The sequence below is a fragment of the Canis lupus genome, chromosome 22 (assembly GCF_048164855.1).
Source record: "Canis lupus baileyi chromosome 22, mCanLup2.hap1, whole genome shotgun sequence".
Taxonomy (NCBI): Eukaryota; Metazoa; Chordata; class Mammalia; order Carnivora; family Canidae; genus Canis; species Canis lupus.
Genome location: NC_132859.1, coordinates 3,065,685 through 3,090,157, shown reverse-complemented (window position 1 = coordinate 3,090,157; position 24,473 = coordinate 3,065,685). Strand labels below are relative to the sequence as shown.

Genomic DNA, 24,473 nt, shown 5'->3' with positions numbered 1-24,473 from the left:
GCCTGGGCGCCCCTGGGTGGCTCGGCGGGTTAGCGCCTGCCTTCGGCCCAGGCCGTGACCCCGGGGTCCTGGGATCGAGTCCCGCGTCGGGCTCCCTGCAGGGAGCCTGCTCCTCCCTCTGCCTGCGTCTCTGCCTCTGTGTGTGTGTGTTTCTTATAAATAAATAAAATCTTTAAAAAAAAAAAAGAAGAAGAACGAACTAGGGGTGGTAGAAAGGGAGGTGGGGGGTGGGGGTGACTGGGTGGCGGGCACTGAGGGGGGCGCTTGGCGGGATGAGCACTGGGTGTTATGCTATATGTTGGCAAATTGAACAGCAATAAAAAATATTTATTTTTAAAAAAATTTTTAAAAAGAAGAAGAAGAAGATAGCATCGATGAAGCTGCTGTGACCGAGGAGACCTGCCCTAAGAGGGAGTGTGGGCAGCACTCTTGCTCCCCTCCCCGTGCCCCGCACATCTCTTCTTCCAGACGCTTCTCCTACACGGCTCAGTGACTCAGTGGATTGACGGGAGGCCCAGAGCGGCGGCGGAGGGGAGCGGGCACACAGTAGGTGCGCAGCTAGCGAGGAAGCGCGGGCCCGGCAGCCGCGGGGGGATCCGGCCCCTGGATTCCAGGATTTGCAGTTCTCAGCCTTCATTCAACCTGCCCCATTGTTAGTTCAAAGCCTGGCTGGGAGGGACTTGGAGTCTCCGCTCCTCGCTCACCTTCAATTTAAAACTCTCCACCAATAAGAAGGTCCTAGGAAAGCTGGCAGCCCCGGGTGCGCAGGGATTTTTCTGGGCTTAGTGACAACATAAACTAAAGTCATTTTCTTTTTCATGCGTGAATTTGCTCAGGAAGCTGCAAAGCGAGCGGCCGGGCGAGGAGAGCAGGGCGGTTAGTGCAGGGGGGTGGGGGTGGGGGTGGGGTGGGGGGTGCACCGTGACCTCCCAGCGCAACATCTAGGGTTTCACCTTTTCATCCCACTTAGCCGATGCCATAGAAACAACCCATTTGTATTATTCAATTCAACGGAGGCAATTACAATGTCACAGCAAAGCACCATGGGCGAGGAGAAACTTTATCCTGAAAGCAATCCTGGACTCTCAAAAAAAAGAGAGAGAGAGAGAGAGAAAGCCACCAGAGTAGTCCCTTGAATTTCTTCATGCCAGGGTACCAAGAAAAATCCAATTTGGAAAACAGACATATAAGGTTCCTTGGCTCCAAAGAAAGAAAACTTCCTAAGTCGTTTTTTTTTTTTTTTTAACATGTCCAAAGGAAAATCCTCAATGTATAAGAAATTAAACAGGTAACTCCTCTCCTACTCCCAAATTGCTTCTCGCTTTGCATACAAATAGATGGTTTTTAGAGGTTTGTTTTGCTGGTCATCTCCATGGTGAACAGGAAGGCCAAAAAGAGAATAAGACACACACACACACACACACACACACACCCCAAGGCGACCCCGCACACAACCACGGAGGTTACCCACTCCAAGCCTCCCGTCTTGTCTTTCTTATCCCTGAAAATCCACAGATGCGCGCCTTAAAATAAGCCCAGACACAAAATTCACAGCAGGAGCACTTGTTTGTCAGAGTCTTTATTTTGAAAGTGTTAATCGATGTCCGCAATTTTACGAGCTTCAAAACTTTCTCTCTAGGCAATACTTCAGACCTACCGAAATCGAGGCAAATACCACCCAACACTCCCGCTCCCCACCCCTTCTTTTTCAAATCGAGCATTGGAGATAACAGCCCAAACCCCATCTGCTGGCCCTTCTCCCTCCCTTCGTGTGAATCATACTTAATCATGGTCTTAAGTGTTGAAGACACATGAAGATATCCATAAATCTTTTCATGTAGCTTCTCCCTCTGAGGTTTTTTTTTTTAAACACCATCAATCAGAGAAAAATCACTAACTAAAACCAAGAAAATATTGTCACACTGCTAAGTGTTTGGGAGCCAGACAAGAACTACTTTTCCCCGCCGGTGACTATCCCAGGGAATGATAACAAAGGGATTAGACAGTGGGTAGTACGCAGCCTCTCCAGGCTACCCAAACCCTTCCATGGTTACCGAATAGTCAATAGAAAAACAAAACAAATAACACCCCCTTCCTTCACCCGTTACAAGGGAACTGGGGAAAACAATGGGATTGGGATTCACACTTCTTTGGGCAGGTCTTATAGTGTAGTACCTTTTTTGGGTGGTCTCTGGGTCACCCAAACTACAGGCGTTTTTTTAAGGACTCACCCCTTTTCCTACTCCAGGAGTATAAGGGACTCCTGCTGGCAGCTCAATTCAAGGTTGAAATCAGACCCGCTGGAAAGCCTGGGGTTCAACCCTCCTGGCTTCCCCAGGCGGCGGCTCGGGGACCCCCCTCCGTGCAGAGAGTTCCCCAAGGCCCTTTACAGCGGTCCTTTGACTTAACCTCGTCTGTGCAGTAAAAGGGCCATGAAAGCACCGATTTTTCTTAAATGCCATTTACTGGTGAGAGACCTCCTTCCCCACCCCCACTCTCCTCTGGCTTCCAGAGCGATGACTCTCATTAATTATACTGGCACAGCACGGCCTGGCCGCCCTTCTAAATCGCTGCCCGACTTCCACCCGTCACCCCTGCCCTGATCACCAGGGCGCCTGACACAGGATCACGGCAACTCCCGTAAAGGTGCCCGAGAGCTGGCAAGGGTAAGCCACGGCTGTGCTCGGAGGCGGGCCCGTGTGCTGCGCGGCATCAAGGGCTTCTTGGAGAACCAGATTCTTAGGAATCTGGGTTGAAAGCTGATGTTTCTGGCGGTACAAAAACGGGGCTTTCAGTTGCAAATACAGTCGTACTGGACACACTGAGATGGAATCAGCAACCATCTGCAAGTCCCATCCGTCAAGCGGGCGAAGGAGATAAATATTCTATTTCAATCGATGCACCAACAAGTCAGGTAAAACCACCAAAGGGCTTAACGGGGACAGAGGCGGAGTTCTCTCTCTCTCTCTCTCTCTCTCTGCACATATTTCGTGAGCACTTGCATGTTCCAGACACTGCGCGATGGTAAGTCCCAGCTGGGGCTCACCCGGTACCCCCGATGCACCGAGCAGTAGCTGTCCTCTCCTTCGGGCCCACCTTTACAAATAACAAAATACAAATACAAACAAGATACAAATAACAGAACCGCAACCCACTCACTTGAGGAAGCGCCCGGGGACTGACTCCCATCTTGCAACAGAGAGGAGAGGATCAGTGCTTCAGCCAAGCACCATCATCGTTGCTTTCCCACATTCATTCTCACTCTTGAGCCTACTCTTTTTCTCCCTGGTTTTGTCAATGTTTTGACCTTATTCTTTCCTATTATAGATGAGCTTTTCCACAGGCCGGTGGGTGGAGAGAGCGTTACCAGGGACAGCTCCATGACCTCAGCTCGTGATCCCAGGGGAGAGGCCTTGTGGTGGCGGTGGGGAGGGGATGGTGGTGTTGGTTTTGGTGGGGGGGGGGGGTGTCTTGTTGTTTTGTTTTTTGATTTTACCATCTGTAAATACGATTGTAGGAAATGATCCTAACTGACCTGGTTCAGGTCACGTGTCCATCCACAGGTCAACGAAGGCGGTCAACACCAAGTAGAGTATATGTGTGGCCAGTCTCTGATTACACACCCAGCCCTACGGCCAGGAGCTGGGGCACTTGGGGTAGCAGCCCCCCCAGAACTGTGTGGAGTTAGGGAGGATCTGGCCCCCATAGGAAGGAAGCTGCTCTTCCCAAATGAAGGTAGCAGTGGAGTCTGGGAGATAAAAAGAGCAAGGGTCCCCAACGGTGCCACCTCCTGAACCTGCCACCAAAGAAAGCCCTGAACACCTTTGCACAGATTTCTATGCGTATGACAGAGATTTATATAAAGAGAGAGAGAGAGAGAGAGAGAGAGAGAGAAGAAAATTCCTGTGTGCGTTTGGAAGAACTGGGTGGGGGGGTGCAGCATAAATGCCACCAATCTTTCTGTCCCCGGCTGCAGACACATTCATCCCCGCAAGTAAGCCACTGTTACCCTCAGCTGGAAACGTCCAGAAAGGAACATAGACAGGACGGCTGATCTTGGGAAGAGTTCCCCAAAGTAGAAGAGTATGATGAAACCCTATGCATGGATCCCCCCAGTTTCAACAATTATTAATATTTTGATCATCTTTTATCTATTCAGGAATGTGAGAAATTCACTGAAGTACTTTGCTTCATAAATTAACACATTCTGGCAGTGCTGTGCTCTTGGTTAATGGAAGGAACGCACGCCTGCAAAATAGCTAAAGGAGACTACAGATGAAGCTCTTAGCAAAATGCCTCGCGCCAAATGAGCGCTCAGAGTTGTCGGGTGCTGTTTTAGGGGTGCCTGGCTGTCTCAGGTGGTGGAGCATGCAACTCTTGATCTTGGGATTGTGAGCTCGAGCACCACGTTACAGGGGAGAGATTATTTAGTAAATAAATTACTACTGTTACTGGTAACCTATTTAAAGCTTTTATTTTTTTTTTTTTTTTTAAGATTTTGTTTATTTATTCATGAGAGACACAGAGAGAGAGGCAGAGACACAGGCAGAGGGAGAAGCAGGCTCCACGTGGGGAGCCGGATCCCAGGACTCCAGGATCACGTCCTGAAGGCAGACGCTCCACTGTTGAGCCCCCCAGGCGTCCCTATTTAAAGCTTTTAAATGCTAGCAAAGTCCACACATTGAAATGTATTTGGCCTCCAGAGGAAAACAAACGTAGGGCTAACTCCTTGCCAATAGACAGTAACATTTTTAAGCGCTCCCTCATTTTTTTAACGATTTATTTATTTGAGAGAGAGCACAACAGCGAGAGGGGGCAGAGGAAGAGTGAGAATCCTGAAGCCGACTCCCCGCTGAGCACAGAACCCAATGTGGGGCTTAATCCCTGGACCCAGAGACCATGACCTGAGCCAAAATTAAGAGTCAGCCACTTAACTGAGCCACCCAGGCGCCCAAAGTGCTCCAATTTTAAATGGCCGTTTCATATTTTCTCTAGATCAAGCCTATACAATTGTTTGCCCTTTCTATATGGAAATATCAAAAATATTACAAGCAGGGGCGCCTGGTCGGCTCAGTCAGTGGAACATGTGGCTCTCGATCTCAGGGTTGTGGGTTCGAGATCTCTACTCTGGGTGTAGAGATTGCTTATAAGTAAAAATCTTAAAGTGCATCTTTTGTTATATTTGTTATATATTTGTTATCTATTTCGCCTTACAAATACAGAGATGCAGTTTAAATTGTTTGCCAAGCTCAGGAAAGAGCCCGGACTAGATACTGGAATTCAGAACTCCAGGCTTCCTACTTTGATACCGTCTAGGTGAAGTCCTTCAATTCAACTAAGATTTTCTTAAACCCCAGTTATACTGGGTTTTTTTTAGCAATCTCTACACACAAAGCGGGGCTCACTCTCACAACCCCAAGATCAAGAGTCGCACGCTCTTCCCAAAGAGCTAGCCCGGCGCCCCAGAACGAGTACTTTTTAAAAGGCAGAAATCATGCTAATTAAAGTGAACTTCTGGGGATCCCTGGGGGGCTCAGCGGTTTAGCGCCTGCCTTTGGCCCAGGGTGTGATCCTGGGGACCCGGGATCGAGTCCCACGTTGGGCTCCCTGCATGGAGCCTGCTTCTTCCTCTGCCTGTGTCTCTGCCTCTCTCTCTCTCTATGTCTCTCATGAATAAATTAAATCTTAAAAAGATTAAAAACAAAAAATATATTTTTTTTCCATTTTCTATTTTTCAACTGGTTTTTCTCCCAGTGGTTGGGGGGCAGGGAGTAAAGGCAACAGTAGTGTCAGAGAAAGACAGAGCCGAGCCCCCTTTCCTTTCTCCTAAGAGCTTCACAACCCAGCTCTGTGAGTTTGGTTTCCAGAAAGACCTCCCACAGAGCTAGTATCTACAACTTTCAAGAGGTCAGAGCCTGCTGGGCAGGACCAACATGACTCGAGGACTTTCCCGGGCCCAGGAAATAGTACTGAAACTTTGAGATTACATTTTTTCATGATGGAATATACTGGGTTCCTCCTCCCACGCTACCATTAAAAATTCCTGCAGAATCCCATAATATCACTGAAAGAAAAATGGATCTTCACAGCCTATCCAGTTGCGGCCCAGTCGTCTCCTGGAGCAATCATTGCATCATTGCTGTAGACTTGAACAGAAGCTCAGGCAAAGGAGCAAATTGTATTGTGAAGAGGAAAAATAAAAGTGCTAAGCCAGAGCGCAATCTCTGAAGCTTTGAAAGTTGAGGACGGGGAAGGCGATTTATACCATAAGGAAAATTCTCCTGTTCCTGTACCATTTGGGATCCTAATGGCGTATACCTGCTCTGTATTACTAACACCTGTTTTTTTAACCAGAAGACAAATGTTTAGGTTTTTCCACACAAACATAGTAAAAGGAAAAATTTCATTTTAAAAGCCGTATGTTGGGCAGCCCGGGTGGCTCAGCAGTTTAGCGCCACCTTTGGCCCAGGGCGTGATCCCAGGCTCCCTGCGTAGAGCCTGCTTCTCCCTCTGCCTGCGTCTTTGCCTCTCTCTCTTTCTCTCTCTGTGCCTCTCATGAATAAGTAAAATTTTAAAAAATTAAAATAAATAAATAAATAAACGTTATATGTTAGTTTTGTTTCATTTATGTGTTTATGCTAAATATGTATTTAAGGGCTTGATTTGCCCAAAATAACTATCATTTTCAAATCTGACACGTTTTAAAGTTGTTCTTTCAGACCACTAAAGGCAAATGAATCTTCACAGTGTAGGATCATGAGATGTATAGAGGAAAAGGAGACTGGGAAAATAGATCAAAAAAAAAAAAAGAAAGAAAGAAAGAAAGAAAGAAAGAAAGAAAGAAAGAAAGAAAGAAAGAGAGAGAGAGAGAGAGAGAGAGAGAGAGAGAGAGAGAGAGAGAGAGAGAAAGAAAGAAAGAAAGAAAGAAAGAAAGAAAGAAAGAAAGAAAGAAAGAAAGAAAGAAAGAGGAAGGAAGGAAGGAAGGAAGGAAGGAAGGAAGGAAGGAAGGAAGGAAGGAAGGAAGGAAGGAAGGAAGGAAGGAAGGAAGGAAGGAAAAGAAAATAGGTCCTGGTCAAAATGAATAGGCAATACAGGAATGGTTCACTTCATTCTATTTTTTTTTATATATTTTTTTAAGATTCTATTTATTTATTCATGAGAGACACAGAGAGAGGCAGAGACACAGGCAGAGGGAGAAGCGGGCTCCATGCAGGGAGCCTGATGTGGGACTCAATCCCGGGACCCCGGGGTCACACCCTGGGCCCAAGGCAGACACTCAACCACTGAGCCACCCAGGCGTCCCTAAGATTTTTTTTTTTTTTTTTTAAGTAATTTCTACACCCATTGTGGGTCTGGAACCTACACCTCTGTGATCAAGTCACATGTTCTACCAACTGAGTCAGCCAGGTGCCCCCGTCTACTTCATTCTTTATTTCATTCCTTAATTTAACAAATATTCATGGAGTTCCCAACGAACAAGAAACTGAACTAAATGCTGTGGAGAGAGCAGAAATGCTCCAATATTTAATAAGGTATGATTTGAGTTGCAGGATCCATTCTACTTTGGAAGAGAGGACAGAGAAATAATTATAATGTGGCAAATGCTAAAACAGATCTGTGTTCAGTGTTTGTGGAAGAACAGAAGAGGGCACTAATTTCTCAATTTCACTGCCCAAGTGTTAAAGCTATGTTTTGATAACCAAAACAAAACAGAAAATAGAAGTAATTATCCCATTACCTCAATTTTTTAAAAACTCTACTTCTGCCTGAATTATATGCCCTCACTTTAGTTATGGAAATCTTTTCATCAGGCCTCTTCAAAAGAGTGCTAGAAAACGAGATCCGCAGTGATTTTTCAGTAACCCATATACTTTCGCACTGCAGGCCAGTACATGTATTCAAATATATTTATAACAAATTTAACAACAAAAAATAACAAAATAACATGTATTCAAATATATTTATAACAAATTTAACAACAAAAAATAACAAAATAACATTTATCGTTGCTATGTGCAATGCCCTCCAATATATTTTATTCTGTTCTGTTTTTCTTAGCCCAACATGGGACTCAAACTCAGGACCCCAAGATCAAGAGTTGCACGTTCTACCACTGAGCCAGCCAGACGCCCCTGTTCTGTTCTTTTTTCTTTCTTTTTTAATAGATCATGGCAACTCAAGAAATTAATTTCACATCTCACTGATGCTTCATGGCCTACGGCCAAAAAACACTGCTCCAGCATGTCCTTTAAAAAGCAAAGTAATAGGGCAGCCCGGTGGCTCAGCGGTTTAGCTCTGCCTTTGGCCCAGGGCGCGATCCTGGAGACGCGGGATCGAGTCCCACGTCGGGCTCCCTGCAGGAAGCCTGCTTCTCCCTCTCTCTGTGTGTGTGTGTGTCTCTCATGAATAAATAAATAAAATCTTTAAAAAAAATAAATTAAAAAACAAAAAGCAAAGTAATAGTGCTCAGAACAGAAACAAGTATGGTCAGCAGGACCCCACGTGCACCTTCTGCCCTGCAAACCAACAGATCTCCAAGCCACATGGGATTAAATCTCTGGGAGAAAAAAAGGGTTGTGATTGCTCAACCCTTTGACCACGAAGCCACATCAACCAAACGGGCTACTAAAGTTGTCCAGCCCTCAAAGGGTGGATCCTCCTCCTAATGGAAGATCCTTTGAAGAGGCTATGGAAGATAAGGAAAAACCTTCTGGAGAGAAGAACTGGAGCATCCAAGGCTGACCAAGAATTTCACACACTGCAGGCCTGGGTGTCACATTATCCCTGTCTGCCTGAAGAAGACACATGCTCGCAACTACTGACATCCTATTTTCCCTCCATATCATGGATTGGGTGCATTGACATTTGGCCTTACGCTTCCAGGTCATCAAGAATTAATCTGGACCTGACCAAAAGGAATTCGGATCACTCAGAGATCCCAAACTAGGGCATGGGATTAATTTCTAGATGAACAACGCCTTCTTTCCTGAAAAACACTGAACCATAGAATCATATCTTAATCCAATTCCACTTCATCATAGTTTACAAAACTATCTAGCTAATTAATAACATCTTCCCCTGTTTTCTGTCATTGATATCATCTTTTCTATTTTAATATTTGATATCTCGAGGCTATTTGAATGGAAGTTAAAAGAATCTGTGGAAGATGTGAGACCTTACTGAAAATTAATGCTGTTTCATTAGAAAATGTTGGGGAATCTACTTTACGTTTTCACCAGCAGTCAGGAAGCAGCAATAAAGTTCTCATGCTGTATTACTGAGTCTAACAGGAGTCAACTGGGGACGCCTCGGAGGCTCAGCAGTTGGGCGTCTGCCTTTGGCTCAGGTCGTGACCCCAGGGTCCCAGGATCAAGTCCCCGCATCGCGCTCCCGCAGGAAATCTGCTTCCCCGTCGTCTGCCTGTGTTGCTGCCTCTCTCGCTGGGTGTCTCATGAATAAATGAAATATTTTTTAAAAAATTAAAATAAAATAACAGGAGTCAACTACTTGGACCTCATGATACCTCTGACTTTTGTCGGCATCACAGATCATCAAGAAAACCTTCTACAGGGGGATCCCTGGGTGGCTCAGTGGTTTGGCGCCAGCCTTTGGCCCAAGGCCTGATCCTGGAGTCCCGGGATCGAGTCCCGCGTTGGGCTCCCGGCATGGAGCCTGATTCTCCCTCTGCCTGGGTCTCTGCCTCTCTCTCTCTCTCTCTCTATCATAAATGAATAAATAAAAAATCTTAAAAAAAAAAAAAAACCTTCTACAGACATCGTGGATGTTAGGGGATGATCACTGCTGTTATGCAAGAAGCTTGTACATAGTGTTAGGATGATTTTAGCAGCAAGTAAATGTACAGATCAGATCCTCAAACCAACTCAAACTGGCTTCATAAACAAAGAAATTTACCATGTCACACGAGGAATTAGGCAAGATATCTCAAAGATTGGCTACTTCAGGAGCTCAGCAATGTCCTAAGTTATATCCCTACTCTTTGTGTCTTGGGTGCTGTCACTGATCTCAGCACGTTGCTTCTTGTCCTTATAATTATTCTCATGTTTCTGCCCAGAGGGTTATCCCCTTCATCTAACAACAGGTAGAAATTAGCCGTTCTTTATTTATTACTAGAAATGAGACCTTCTCGTGTACTCATGTAGCTTTTCCCCAAATTCACCAGCAGTCAGAAACCAGATAGGGGAAAAGAGTAGCCTCAGACATGATGTATAAAGAGTTATTTTATTTTAAGTAATCAAAACTGGAAGAATAAACAGATATTCTCTTTCAACAAAAATTAAATTTGGCTGCCCCAAATAACTAAAGTAACAGTATCCAATAGTTAAACTCTCTCTTCAAATATTAACACTACAGGAATACAACCTTTATCCTGGTAACATTATAGAGTATGTCGTTTTTCCCAAGGCATAGTAAGCACAGTTTGCTTAAATTATTCTGATATTACATTTAAAACAATCATCTCTTAAATATTTAAATACCGTTAGAGTGCAACTTCAATTATTTGGAGAAATTTCCATTTCAACTCAATGAAAATGTATTTTGCTCTTTTCTGGGTGGGTCACCTCCAGACCTCTTGGAATATTTCATCCTTTTCTACGGAAGTGTATGCGATTCATAAGTTCTCTGAACTTCAGTATTAAGGAGTAGTTATTTATGTTGTCTTTCCATGCTTCATAAATCCTTCTAAATTTGTCATAATAACTTTCTTTTTTCAAATTGAAATCTGACCCAATTTTTTTAAAATAACTGTCTTTTTTCCATATTTCTCTCCAGGAGCCTTTGAATTTTTCCAAATAACTTTCTTCAGATTCTTCCTTCCATATTCCTTCTCCTTTTCTTAAGGCTGTTAATTCAGCTTTAAGTAATTTTTTGTGAATTGTCCAATAGATTTTAGAATCGTAATCTAGCCCTTTAACAAGAACAGTTTTGCCAAGGCCTCTTCTCAAAATTTCTTCATTCAGACTCACACTAAAATATCTACCCTTGAATAAAAAAAATAACACAATCCAATTACTTAAGAAAACTGCTACTACACCCATAACATCTTCTTAACTTCAGAATTTATATTATTTACAAGCAGTTATATTAAACCATTCAGAGGAGTTCCTGGGTGGCTCAGTGGGCTAAGCGCCCAACTCTCGATTTCGGCTCAGGTCATGATCTCAAGGTCATGAGATGAAGCCCTGGTCGGATTCCATACTCAGTGCACAGTCTGTGGGAGATACTCTCTTCCCGCACTTGCTGCCCTCCCCCCCCACACACATTCTCTCAAACATAAATAGATATATAAAATCTTTAAAAAAAAAAAAGTCATTCAGCAACTTTTCCTCCAGAGAAAAGCCAAAAAACATAAAGCAAAAGAATCCCCAGGAGTTTAAAAACACATAATGCTAAACCCAAGATTTTCATTACTAGAAGAGATCCTTGTTCAAAGTTAATTGCCTCTTTTTTTTTTTTTTTTTTTTGAGATCTTATTTATTTATTTGAGAGAAAGAGAAAAGAGAGCAGGGGAGGGGGGCAGAGGGAGAAGCTGCCTCCCCGCTGAGCAGACCTGAGGCAGGGCTCAGGCTCATCCCAGGCCCCTGCCACCAGAGCCCCCCCCGAGTTGCCTCTTTTATAACATATAGTTCTCCACAGACTCACAGGCCTTCTAACCCAAAGAGGCTAATAAAGTATAAAAAGTGTTTTAGTTTGTTTGCAGTTTGGAGAGGGAAAGGAGCACACAATATAGGCAAAACCACAGAAGGCCAGAGACAACCCGAGAAGTATACAAATGCAAAATGAACTGAATCATCACTGAATTATTATTTTTTAATTATATTTATTTATTCATGAGAGACACACACACAGAGAGAGAGAGAGAGGCACAGACACAGGCAGAGGGAGGAGCAGGCTCCATTCCATGCAGGAAGCCTGACGTGGGACTCGATCCTGGGTCTCCAGGACCACACCCGGGACTGAAACTGACACTAAGCCACTGAGCCACCCGGGCTGCCCCATCACTGAATTATTATATTAGGTTCAGAATTCCAGTGTGTAGGAAGGTGCTGGTATGTAAATACACTTTTAAAAAACTTCCCACAAAATAACATTAAAAATAGTCCTGGACCTTGACTCTTCATCCTTCAGGAAATTTCCTTCATCTCACTTCCTTTTTTTTTTTTTCTTTTTTTTTCATTTATTTATTTATTTATTTATTTATTTATTTATTTATTTATTTATTTATGATAGTCACACAGAGAGAGAGAGAGAGAGAGAGAGAGAGGCAGAGACACAGGCAGAGGGAGAAGCAGGCTCCATGCACCGGGAGCCCAACGTGGGATTCAATCCCGGGTCTCCAGGATCGCGCCCTGGGCCAAAGGCAGGCGCTAAACCGCTGCGCCACCCAGGGATCCCAAAAAATACAATTTTAAAGGCTTATCATATATTTCTCAATGTTTTGAATTTTAAGAGCTCATTCACTTAAACCAAAATCAGAATAACTAAAATTCAATCTCACACATTAGTAAAACTGAACAGATGTAAATTACCAGAGTCTGCATACCGCATAGTTGGGTCACGTAGGAAGCAATACAAGCTAAAGTATGTAAGGTGAAGTGCGAGCTCGAGAGCCAGAAAGAGCTAGGCTGCATACAGCCTCTTCCACTTCATTACCCTGAGTCCCATCTGCAAACGGGAGTAAAAACAGTGACTCCATAGGGTGGTTTTGAGAATAAATTATATACACTTCTGAACTTAAAATAGTTTTTAATTTTTTATTTGTATTTTTATTTATTATTATTTTTTGCTTTTTTTTTTTTTTTTTTTTTTTGCTTTTTAAAAAAAATTTTTTTAACGATGTTACTTGGGGCACCTGGGGTTCAGTCAGTTAAGCAGCTGCCTTCGGCTCAGGTCATGATCTCAGGGTCCTGGGACAGAGCCCCACATCAGGCTCCCTGCTCAGCAAAAGCGGGGAGTCTGCTTCTCTCTCTATCCCTCCCCCTGCAGCACTTGCACCTGCAGGGGAAGGGGCAGAGGGAGAAGCAGAGAATATCAAGCAGACTCGCTGCTGAGTGCAGAGCCCAATGCCAGCTGGATCTCAGTACCCTGAGATCATGACCTGAGCAGAAATCTGGAGTTGGATGCTTAACCTACTAAGCCACCCAGGTGCCCCAATATTTCTTTAAAAAATTTTAAGTATCTCTACACCCAAGGTGGGGCTCTAATTCATGACCCCAGGATCAAGAGTCACACACTCCACCAACTAAACTAACCAGGCGCCCAGAGAAGATAACGTTTTTGTAAAACCTTTGGCATCTTTATATATTTTGTTTTACCAACTTACTTCAAAAAAAAAAAAAAAAAAAAAAAAGGTTATTTGTAAGTAATCTCTACACCCAAATGAGGTTTGAACTCACAACTCCAAGATCAAGACTTGCATGCTCCACTGACTGAGCCAGCCAGGCACCCCTACCAGCTTACTTTCAAACGTAAACCATTTCAACCTATCAGTGTGGATAATTCTTATTTTAAAAGAACTAAATGTGATCTGGGCATACAGAGATTAATGAGTTTCGTTAGGCTTTCTTTTTTTTTTTATTTTATTTATTTATTCATGATAGTCACAGAGAGAGAGAGAGAGAGAGATAGGCAGAGACACAGGCAGAGGGAGAAGCAGGCTCCATGCAGGGAGCCCGACGCGGGACTCGATGCCGGGTCTCCAAGATCGCGCCCTGGGCCAAAGGCAGGCGCCAAACCGCTGAGCCACCCAGGGATCCCTAGGCTTTCTATTAATAGTTCAAAACGCTCTGAAGAATTAAAGTGGTTACAATTTTAGTCACCTTAACATGAGGTTATTTTTTCCTTCAGATTATTTTTGTTATATAATAATGGACTTTAAAAATAAAACTGTTCTTGGGGAATCCCTGGGTGGCTCAGTGGTTTAGCACCTGCCTTCAGCCCAGGGCGTGATCCTGGAGACCCAGGATCGAGTCCCATGTCGGCTCCCTGCATGGAGCCTGCTTCTCCCTCTGCCTGTATCTCTGCCTCTCTCTTTCTCTCTGTCTCTCACGAATAAGTAAATAAAATATTTAAAAATAAAAAAATAAAAAGTAAATAAAACTGTTCTTAATCCTGTCATAATACTTTACTTTGTACTTTCTTTTTTCAGTAATTGTCTACCAAAATTAGCATAAAGTAAGGGACACACAAGGACTCAGGACAGTGACACAGCAACAGTGATGAAGCTCCGGGGTACACGGTGGCCATGGCCAATCATAACAGTAAGAATACTCTGAGACAAAGTTTAGTTTTCAGATGATGCATTACTGATCATAAACAGTATTTAAATATGCTCGACTTTAAAGTTCAAAGACTGAGCAGTATTTACTTCAGAAAACACCCTTCTTTGTGGTTTCCAGTTGACAGGGTTCACCCAACAAGCAGTTTCTAAGCACAAAGATGATATATTTTTTTAAACATTTTATTTATTTATTCATGAGCGACACACAGAGAGAGGCACAGGGAGCCCGATGCAGGACTCGATCCCAGGACCCTAGTGTCACACTCTGAGCCAAAGGCTGAAGCTCAACCGCTTGAGTCACCCAGGCGTCCAAACAAGGATGATGTATTATACTCAAGTACATGTAAATACATCAAGATCATCCTTAAATTAGCAATGTCTAAAGTCATTAATAATTTTAAGTTTTTTCCATTTTCTTGATTTTCTGTATTTCTGTATTTATATATTAATAAGTATATATTAATATATAAGAAACAAAATTTATACATGCATGAAAAGACCTGGTTCTCTAAACATAATTACTATGACTAGCAGTGAAGACCAGAATTCAGTCCCATTATAGATTCAAGGTTCTGGTTAATGATGTTTATGTGTAAATACAAAGAATATAATGTGGCTCGTTATTTCCTCACACTACTTACCTTATTCACTAGAAGATAGCAAAAGAGGGCTGAATTCTCCTTTCCAAGAAGTTGAAACCATAGCAGTTGGGAAGGCTTCAACTCTTCCTGTAACCACAACTTCCCAGTTTCAGTGAGTTCTACTCCTGCCAGCTTAACCAGCAGAACACCACAGGGCTCCTCTAAAAAGGTTAGGTAGAAAATTGTCTGGCTTTAATACCACGTGGCAAAAGCAAATTTCAAAGTCACGTGCCCCCCACCAAAACAGCTGGATCATGTTTATGTACAAACACCCAGACTCCTCTAGATTTGTATCTGTGTTCAAGTTTTCTTTTACAGCAACTCAAGCATGTTACAATGGAATAATGTAAAAACTCCATCCCAGGAAGCTCCAGAACAAAATGGAGAACCCATTAATAATAATACACACGTATGGCAATTTACAGTGCTGTGGCACTGCGTGACCCCCGGAAGTAGGTTCCCCCTGAATACCCCCCCGGAGTTGTGCAGTGTACAACCTGGACAAACCCAGTCGGTGCCTTTGCTGCCTGAGCATCTAAGAGTCCTCGCTGTTTCAGAGAGAAGAGATTTAGATTTTTACAACAGAACTACAACTGAGAAGGTAGAGGACCCAGGAAGTCTCGATCCTGCTTAGATTAAAATGGCTGACAGACAAACATCCCAGGTTCTCTCTCCTTAGGGAACTGGAGTCATTCAAATTATTTAATTCCTGTTTGATTTGTTAAAAGAACTGATCATGTTAGGCATGTTGGGGGGAAAAGAAAACCCAATCTTATTCCTTTATAGTCATACCTTGTTGGACAGAGTGATATTCATTCATTTGAAGGTAAAAGATAAGAGCCCCTTTCTTTATAAAATTAAAATGATATGGAAAAAAATGATATGAAGAAGAACTTAAAATATAACTAAATTTATTCAACGAGTTTTACCAAGTCTCTGTCGGCTAATAATCATTTCTCTAGGGACTGTGAATAACGAGCTAAGTAGGAAAGGGTCCAAGCCCACCAGATGCTTAGCGCAGGGGGAGGAGATAAACCTAAACGCAGGATTATAGGAAAACGTGTTTAAGTACTAACTGCAGGGTGTATAAATTATTGTGGGTGCAGTAGAGAAAGAGGCTAATTCTGCTGGGGAGTCATGGAGAGCTTCCGGAAGCCACGCTCACGCCCACACAGGCCCTACCTAACCCCCCTCATCCTTCAGGTCTCTGATCTCGGAACAGCCCATCGAGGCTTTCTCTGACCACGTACAGGCGTGTGTTCCCCGCACGCATGACTCCCGGTTATGCTCAGACTAGTACCTGTCCCTTCTCATAGCTCTTGGAACAATTTTCACTCGTCTGCTGTCTATTTTCCAGTTAAGACTGTAAGCTCCAAAGAGCAGTCTTGTTGGCTTCACCCCATGCACAGCTAGCGCATGGCCCAGAACATCGCAGTTGCTCAGGATTTGTGAATACATTTGCCTGAATGAAATAGCGAACGGCTGAATAAAAAGAGGAAGCAGGAGAGAAGGAAATCTGGAGCCAAATTAAACAGTTCCTTGTAGTATCTAAAGCCAAGAGTTTGCACTCTCTCACAGACAATGGAAAGTTATTAAAACTTAAAATGACGTTTTTTGCCATTTTACAAATAACTTCTAATTAACAAATACCAAAATAGCTGTATCATTTTCTTGCACTTTACTTACTTTTCCATGAAGATATAATAGGTAAAGTAATGGGAATATGCTCAATTTCTAAACCATCTTCAGTTATTCGGCGTAATCGTCCACGTAGTTTAACATTCTTTCTTATAAATTCTACTGGAATATCTGAAGAACTTGTAAATTTTGATGTCTGTTAATTTATTAAAAAAAAAGGTATATGACATTTTATTATTCTTTTCATTTTAAAATTAAGTATGTCAAATTGTCATCTAAACATTTAACAAGAAGACATAACCACTGAAAAACTTTAATTTGGTCCTTAGTTTTATACCGATATCCTAGTACAATTTAATCAAAGTGTTTATAGGAGGGGGGCACCTGCCTGACTTAGTTGGTAGAGCATGCAACTCTTGGTATTAGGGTTGTGGGTTAGAGTCCCACTTTGGGCATGCGGATTACTTTAAAATTAAATCTTTTGAAAAAAAAAGTATGAATACTAAAATTTAGATTTAGTATTTTAAAAGACGTTGACAATTAGGATGATGGCATAAAATGTAAAAGTCTTCCCCTTACTCTCCAAAACTAATGAAGGATAGAAGAGAATAAACTGTAGCATTTTTGAAAAAGATTAAGACGTTCTAGTTAACTGTGAACTCAAAATGAGTGAAGGTGTGGCAAGGCTACAAAAAAAAAACCACACAAATTCCTTCTCTTCTCCACTCTTCTCTGCTCCCTACCAAAGTCCAAACACCAAGCAACTGTAAGGAACAGGATCCAAGACAAGAGAGGGTGAGGAAGACATTGCTCCAAACCAGGCCCTAATGGAAAATACCGCATGTTTCATAAAAGACTGGGTATTGCATTTCAGAAAAGACTTCCGCCAACTGGAACAAAGCTAGAATAAGGGGGAAAAGATGATAAAGAGCCTGGAAACCACATCACATGAGAAAACCAAAACTATTTTGCACAGGGAAGACAAGACTCAGAAGAAGTAGAGAGGCTCATTCAAGATCTCTTCAATTACCAAACGTCTCCCCCTTTTAGTTTTTATGTGTTTTCATTAAAGGACATACATAAAAAGACATAAGAGTGCCTGGATGTTTGGAGTTTTAGAAATTATTAAGGAGCTGAGGGAAGAAACTGAAGTAGAACCCATGTTCCCATTCTCAAGGAATTCACAGTGGATGCAAAGAACCTTTGAAGGCAGATCCCACTGCATCTACTTTTTCCAGATCCAGTAATCCCTCAACTGCAGAAAGTTCGGTGCTGTGTTTCTGTGACCTAACAGGCACTATCTGGAAGGTGAGCTAACAATATACATAAAACCAGAATACAACTGCAGAGCAATAAAGAGGTTTAAGATAAAGTGTAAGTGCTAAAGGGTTGGGGCCGGGGCTCCTGGGTGGCTCAGTCAGTTATAAATCCAACTCTTGATTTCGGCTCAGATCATGATCTCAGGGTCATGGGATGGAGCCCCATGTCAGGCTCTGCACACACTGGGGAGTCTGCTTGAGATTTTCTCTCCCTCTGCCTCTCCTCCCCACTCTCTAAATAAATAAATAAAATCTTAAAAAAAAAAACACTGCTTCATAGGATTATTCTAAGTATTAAATGAAATTATATATATCAAGTGTTTAATACAGTGCTGAACTCAATCATCATTTTTTTAAAATATGAAAGTTGGAATTTTCTACCAGAAATTGAAAGAATATGAGAGTTTGATAAACACTGGAGGAGGAAAAAGGAGAAAAACAACAATATAAAAGAAAGCTGAGGAGGAGCTATTAGGGTGCCTTGTGGCAGGCCCGGGGTTGGTTAATGCAATATCCATTCCCAAGCCTCTCTCCCTTGTCATCAAGCACTGTAAGGGATGGAAAAGCTAAACGCTTCTTTCCCAACTTCCTTTCCCACTACTGGTGGCTATATGATAAAAAGATGTAAGCAAAAGTCTGCTGAAGGCTTCTGGTAGACCTTTTGCTTACTAGACAAAAGGAAAAGACGTGGCTGGCACCTTCCTTTTCCCTCTCCTCCTGCTTTGAACATGAATATGCTATTTGGAGATAAAGCAGCCACTCTGTGCCATGAGGACAGACATCCAGAAGCACACAGACCTAAAACTCTGTCACTGAGCCAGAGAAGCAATGCCAGCAGCACCCTGTCTCCAGAAGTCTTGTGACGTGAGAAAAAAGGCTTTTTAACTCGGTTAAGCCACTATGGTGTGGGGTTTCTCTTACTTGTAGCTAAAGTTCTCCAACTGTTACACCACAGAATTTTTGGTTCCCTAATGTTCCAATGTTCTTTTTCTACCTCCTTAGCTTGCTCTTCTCATCAGTAGTCACTATTTTCAAAAAACATAAAATCTAAGAAAAAAAAGACACCAGAACCATAGTCTAAAATGAGTAACTTCATAACATACCAATATGATTTATATTAATCAATAAGTAATTTGCATTAATAACATACCTAATATTATATGACTTAAAACAACCTATAGTTGATTTATATAATTTCTAGGGGCTAAAAAGAGAAATAATCCCTCCGCATTATTTAAAAAAAAATCCCTCTGCATTATTTTTACCTAAACTCTTAATCAGATCATTTCATATTTTGACAATTTTGAGACCTTCAAAGTATAAATGTCATGGAACATAGGTTGTAACATAAAGAAAAAGGTGGAATGAAAAGAACCAACGTTTCAAAAGTTCCATGCTAAAAATATATATATAAGCTAAAAGCAAATGACTTACAAATCATGGAGGTGTTAAAAGAAAAAACCCTATCATATTATTAGATATAAGGTTAAAAATGAGTTCAAGGTACTCAATAAAAAAAGAAGATAAAAGTTCTGATACTGGAGTCAGGGGGAAAAAGCAGCAGTTGGAAGACATGAAGGAAGTAATAACACGCCATCAACGATAATATAAAAACAATATAGAGATCAGAAATGTAGGACATTCATATATGCAGATGCAGTAAACCCATTCCAAATTGTAACATGACACTAAAATTACACCCAGTGACAAGAATCAGTCATATAAAAATACTTATAAATCTTGAATCATCAAATGGGTTTTTCCACAATATCTATTATAAAAACATTACTGAAGCAGCAAAAAAAATATGCTAATGGAAAGCATAGATTATTTTTTTTACACCATACTTCTTGCTCTATTCATTAAAAAGATCTCACAGATTGTTGCAAATCAGAGAAAGCATAAATTATTCAGTGCTAAAGGACATAATTTGACTGTGATCTAAATCTAAAACCACTATACAAAACGGTTTTGAGACATTCCAACACGTCTGAAATGCAAATTTAGTGATTACAGCGTTCTAGCCAACTAAATCCTTTACAGATTCCTTTTTTAAGCACGAAAAAAAAAAGTGATTATGGAAATACAGTCTAGGCCATCATTTTCCATAAAATCCTGTGGATGGATGTGTTACTTTTAAACCAAGATCTTAAAATAGGTTTGTTGTTCCAAAATAATATTTTAAACTTCTAATGAGAATAACACGATGACGCACTGCTTGAGAGAAAAATGGTCTTGAAACAAGAAGAGGAAAAAAAAAAAAAAGAAACGAGAAGAGATTAGCTGTTGCTTGCGGATCACAGGGCCTTCTTCATGTTTTAACTTACCATCCGGATGCTTCTTAGAAGTAACATTGTTCCAGCTACGGCCATTACGGTGCTGATGTTCTTCAAAAAGAGATTGAAGGATTAATTGTTACTGGTTATTATTCATAATAGCAAAAGTACTAATTAGAAGCGGGGGGGGGGGGGGGGGCAGACTGACCTTCCCCCATCTGTCCAAATAAGGCACGTCCGTCAACTAAAGGCCCATTTCTCTCAACAAACTTTCTTATCTGCCCACCTACTCATTACCCTTCCCCTTTTCCTCCCAAACAAGCTGGTGTGCACAATAATTATATACGTAATATTGTATTGTTCTCCATTGACTCTTCCCTTTATTTTTTTTTTTAATTTTATTTATTTATTTATTTATGAAAGTCACACATAGAGAGAGAGGCAGAGACACAGGCAGAGGGAGAGGGAGAAGCAGGCTCCATGCACCGGGAGCCCGACGTGGGATTCGATCCCGGGTCTCCAGGATCGCGCCCTGGGCCAAAGGCAGGCGCCAAACCGCTGCGCCACCCAGGGATCCCTGACTCTTCCCTTTAACCATGAATTCCTTAAACGCGTGAACGAGCCTACAGCAGGAATGTAAATGACGGGTAGAAAAACTTGACCATGGAAACCTCACAATCCAGGGCCTCAGATGTGTATGCGGTAAACGGTCGGGAAGGAAGAGCGTATCAATGGTTTCAAAGTGCTTCATTTAAACTGAAATAGACCTAAAAGAGTTTAATTTAAAAAGAAGAACCCTGCGACTCCCTCAACAAGAGGGACAACCTGACACGCTTCCCTTCAATAAACAGGACGCGGTGTGTAAGCAATGAAGCTGAAAATACACACATGGAAAGAAATGAGGATGCGAAGATTCGTCTTCGTGTTGAAGTGAAGACACTTAGATCCACCTCTGATCTTGCCCCAAACATCAGGGAAACATAAAACAAGGCAGTGTGGGACGCCTGAGGGGCTCAGTGGTGGAGCATCTGCTCAGGGCATGACCCCGGGGTCCTGTGATAGAGTCCCACATTGGGCTCCCTGCATGGAGCCTGCTTCTCCCTCTGCCTGTGTCTGTGTCTCTCGTGAATAAATAAAATCTTTAGGGGATCCCTGGGTGGCTCAGCGGTTTGGCACCCGCCTTTGGCCCAGGGTGTGGTCCTGGAGACCCAGATGGAGTCCCATGTCAGGCTCCCTGTGTGGGGCCTGCTTCTCCCTCTGCCTGTGTCTTTGCTTCTCTCTCTGTGTGTCTCTCATGAATAAATAAATAATTTTAAAAAACAATAGTAAAATAAAATCTTTAAAATAAAATAAGGCAGTGAAAGCTTTACAATCACCAACGTATCATGCCTTGTGTTTGTTCTGTGCATTTCCCATTGGTAGAAAAACAAAGGAAATACACCTAAGGATACATTCTGTGATCAGGGTACTTGGAGTAATACAGCTGTGTGCCGATAGATTTTATTTTGCTTTTTTAAAGATAGCAGGCTCCTCGCAGGGAGCCGGATGCTAGACTCAATCCCCGGGCCCCAGGATCACACCCTGAGCTGAAGGCAGATGCTCAGCCCTGAGCCATCCAGGGGTCCCCCCAGGTGCTCATTTAAATAGTTTCCTCTCTCAATCTATTGAAGTCATTTTTTTTTTTTTTTTACTTGAAATAACTCATGTGCCAATCTCTGCCTCCCTGGAAGAAGCGAGGCCTGGTCACTCAGCACGGGTGTCCCTATCTTCCAGGACCGCCACCAGCCACCACCGACTGCAGCGCTTCCCACGTGGAAGGCAGAAGCCTGGGGACCCGAGCTGAGCTGGAGGGCAGGCGCCGGGGTGCTGGCCGGGGTGCTGGCCGGGGCTGCGGGGTGCACCCGGAAGCTGGTGGCCCCTTCTCACGACAAGTTTCTGGAGCTGATCAGTCCCTCCGCAGTCTCTCCACCTGCCCCCAGGACACCGGGTTTTGCTGATTTCCCCGCCGCCCTCCGGGATTCTCCAGGGGAGACTCCTGGGCCCAGGCCTCGGCCCAGGTCACCCCGGCCTCACCCGCTCCCTAAGGGCCACGGGGGCTCGTTCCTGAAGGGCCACGGCCAGTTCCCGCGGCCCAGGTGACGTCCACATCGTCCCTTAGGGTCCCTCACCTGTGCGCAGGGCCCTGCGGACGACCCCACGCCCCACGGACCCCAAGACCCCGCTGAAGCCGCTCGGACCACCAGGGACCCAGGGGCGGCCCCATCGTCGGAGCGGCCGGGCCTTCGGGGTCACCGACCGCCAGTCCCGTCCCCCCCCGCCCCCCCGCCGCACCCGCTCAGGGCACCAGGCCCACAGGACCGCGGCCTCCCTCCGGCGGGCCCCGAGGGCTGGGGGCCACCTGGGCTGCGCCGGGGTCCGTCTCGCGGCGCCCCCTCCCCCGCCGGGCCCGTCTCGGGGCGCCCCCATCCCCCACCGGGTCCATCTCGGGGCGCCCCCTCCCCCGCCGGGCCCGTCTCGGGGCGCCCCCTCCCCCCGCCGGGTCCATCTCGGGGCGCCCCCTCCCCCGCCGGGTCCGTCTCGGGGCGCCCCCATCCCCCACCGGGTCCATCCCGGGGCGCCCCCTCCCCCCCGCCGGGTCCATCTCGGGGCGCCCCCTCCCCCCCGCCGGGGTCCTTCTCAGGGCGCCCCCTCCCCCGCCGGGCCCGTCTCGGGGCGCCCCCTCCCCCCGCCGGGTCCGTCTCGGGGCGCCCCCTCCCCCGCCGGGTCCGTCTCGGGGCGCCCCCATCCCCCACCGGGTCCATCTCGGGGCGCCCCCTCCCCCCCGCCGGGCCCGTCTCGGGGCGCCCCCTCCCCCCCGCCGGGGTCCTTCTCAGGGCGCCCCCTCCCCCGCCGGGCCCGTCTCGGGGCGCCCCCTCCCCCCGCCGGGTCCATCTCGGGGCGCCCCCATCCCCCACCGGGTCCTTCTCAGGGCGCCCCCTCCCCCGCCGGGCCCGTCTCGGGGCGCCCCCATCCCCCACCGGGTCCATCTCAGGGCGCCCCCTCCCCCGCCGGGCCCGTCTCGGGGCGCCCCTCCCTCCCTCCCCGCCCCCTCCCGCGCGGCGAGCCCAGCCCAGCCCGGCCGCGCTGCAGCCCCCGGGCCCGCCCGCCCCCCTGCGCCCACCGCGCGTCCTGCCGGCGGCTGCGGTACCCGGACGAGGCGCAGGTGGTCGTCCGCCCACTGCGAGACCCGCGCCACCACGTTGGGCGCCGCTCCGTCCGGGTCCCGAGGCCGCGAGGCGGTGGCCACAGGCGGGCCCGCCATGTTCCCGGCGGGCGGCGCGCGGGCGGGGCCTCCCGGGGCGGGGGCGGGGCTCAGAGGAGGAGGGCGGGGCTTCTGGGCCGGGGGCGGGGCTCAGATGGGGGGCGGGGCTTCTGGGCCGGGGGCGGGGCTCCAGGGGAGGCGGGGGCGGGCTCCTGGGTGGTCCGCGGGGGGCGGGGCTCCTGGGGGCGGGGCTCCTGGGGGCGGGCTCCTGGGTGGTCCGCGGGGGGCGGGGCTCCCTGGCTCCCCCGCTGCAGGGTCCTGGTCTTGGCCGCGGGGGAGAACCCCGGCGACCTGCTCTTTGCTCCCCGCTGGCCTGTGGGCGGGGCTGCACACCTGCGACAGCGACCCCCCCCCATGCCCAGATGTCCGCCTCCCGGGGCAGGTACGGGGCGGGGCCTGGGGCCGAGCAGGTGCGGAGCGGATCAGCGGGCTGCAGGCAGCGCGGCCTCGGTGCGGCTTGCACACCTGCCACGCGCAAAGGCCGTGGGTCATCCAGGACGCCCCCCCCGCTCCCCAGTATAACCACACACAGTATCTTGGGATGTGCCCTGAAGTTTGCACAGTCGATGCCCCCAGCAATGGGCACAGTGGCCAAGCGGTGGGAGGAGCCGGGTGTCCTCGGGCAGAGGGATGGATACCGAGGTGCGTACCCTGGGCAGGAAGGACCCTACCGTTTACTCTCATGTGGTTGGAACTGGAGGGTGTTATGCTGAGTGAAATAAGTCCGTGGGAGAAAGAGAACTATCATATGGTCTCACTCGTGGGGGGAATATCAGAAATAGTGACAGGGACCTTAAGGGAAGGAGGGGAAACTGAGGAGGAAAAATTAGAGAGGAAGACAAACCATGAGAGATTCCTAACTCTGAGAAACACACAAAGGGGTGGGGGGCAATGGGGTGACTGGGTGACGGGCACTGAGGAGGGCACCCGATGGGATGAGCACTAGGGGCGTTATATGATGTGTTGGCAAACTGAATTTAAATTGTTTTTTAAAGTTTG

At 45.7% G+C, this 24,473-nt stretch overlaps 1 protein-coding gene across 7 annotated transcripts; it reads right to left on the bottom strand.

Annotated features, from left to right (window-relative positions):
- Window positions 1-1,563: 1,563 nt before the first annotated feature.
- Window positions 1,564-23,503, bottom strand: C22H3orf33 (chromosome 22 C3orf33 homolog). 7 transcript variants are annotated; one of them, XR_012014671.1, is made up of 6 exons: window positions 23,334-23,503; window positions 20,225-20,284; window positions 16,627-16,774; window positions 14,941-15,101; window positions 12,549-12,684; window positions 10,781-11,000 (listed from the first exon to the last, which is right to left on the bottom strand). XR_012014671.1 is itself a non-coding variant. In XM_072792192.1 (5 exons), the coding sequence occupies exons 1-5, from the start codon at window positions 23,472-23,474 to the stop codon at window positions 3,043-3,045; spliced, it is 564 nt and encodes a 187-aa protein (XP_072648293.1). In that variant the 5' UTR covers window positions 23,475-23,503; the 3' UTR covers window positions 1,564-3,042. The 7 variants fall into 7 exon arrangements, 4 of the variants coding, with proteins under 4 accessions (XP_072648293.1, XP_072648294.1, XP_072648290.1 ...); XR_012014670.1 differs by having other exon boundaries at window positions 12,563-12,684; XR_012014672.1 differs by having other exon boundaries at window positions 10,781-10,995; window positions 12,563-12,684.
- Window positions 23,504-24,473: the final 970 nt, after the last annotated feature.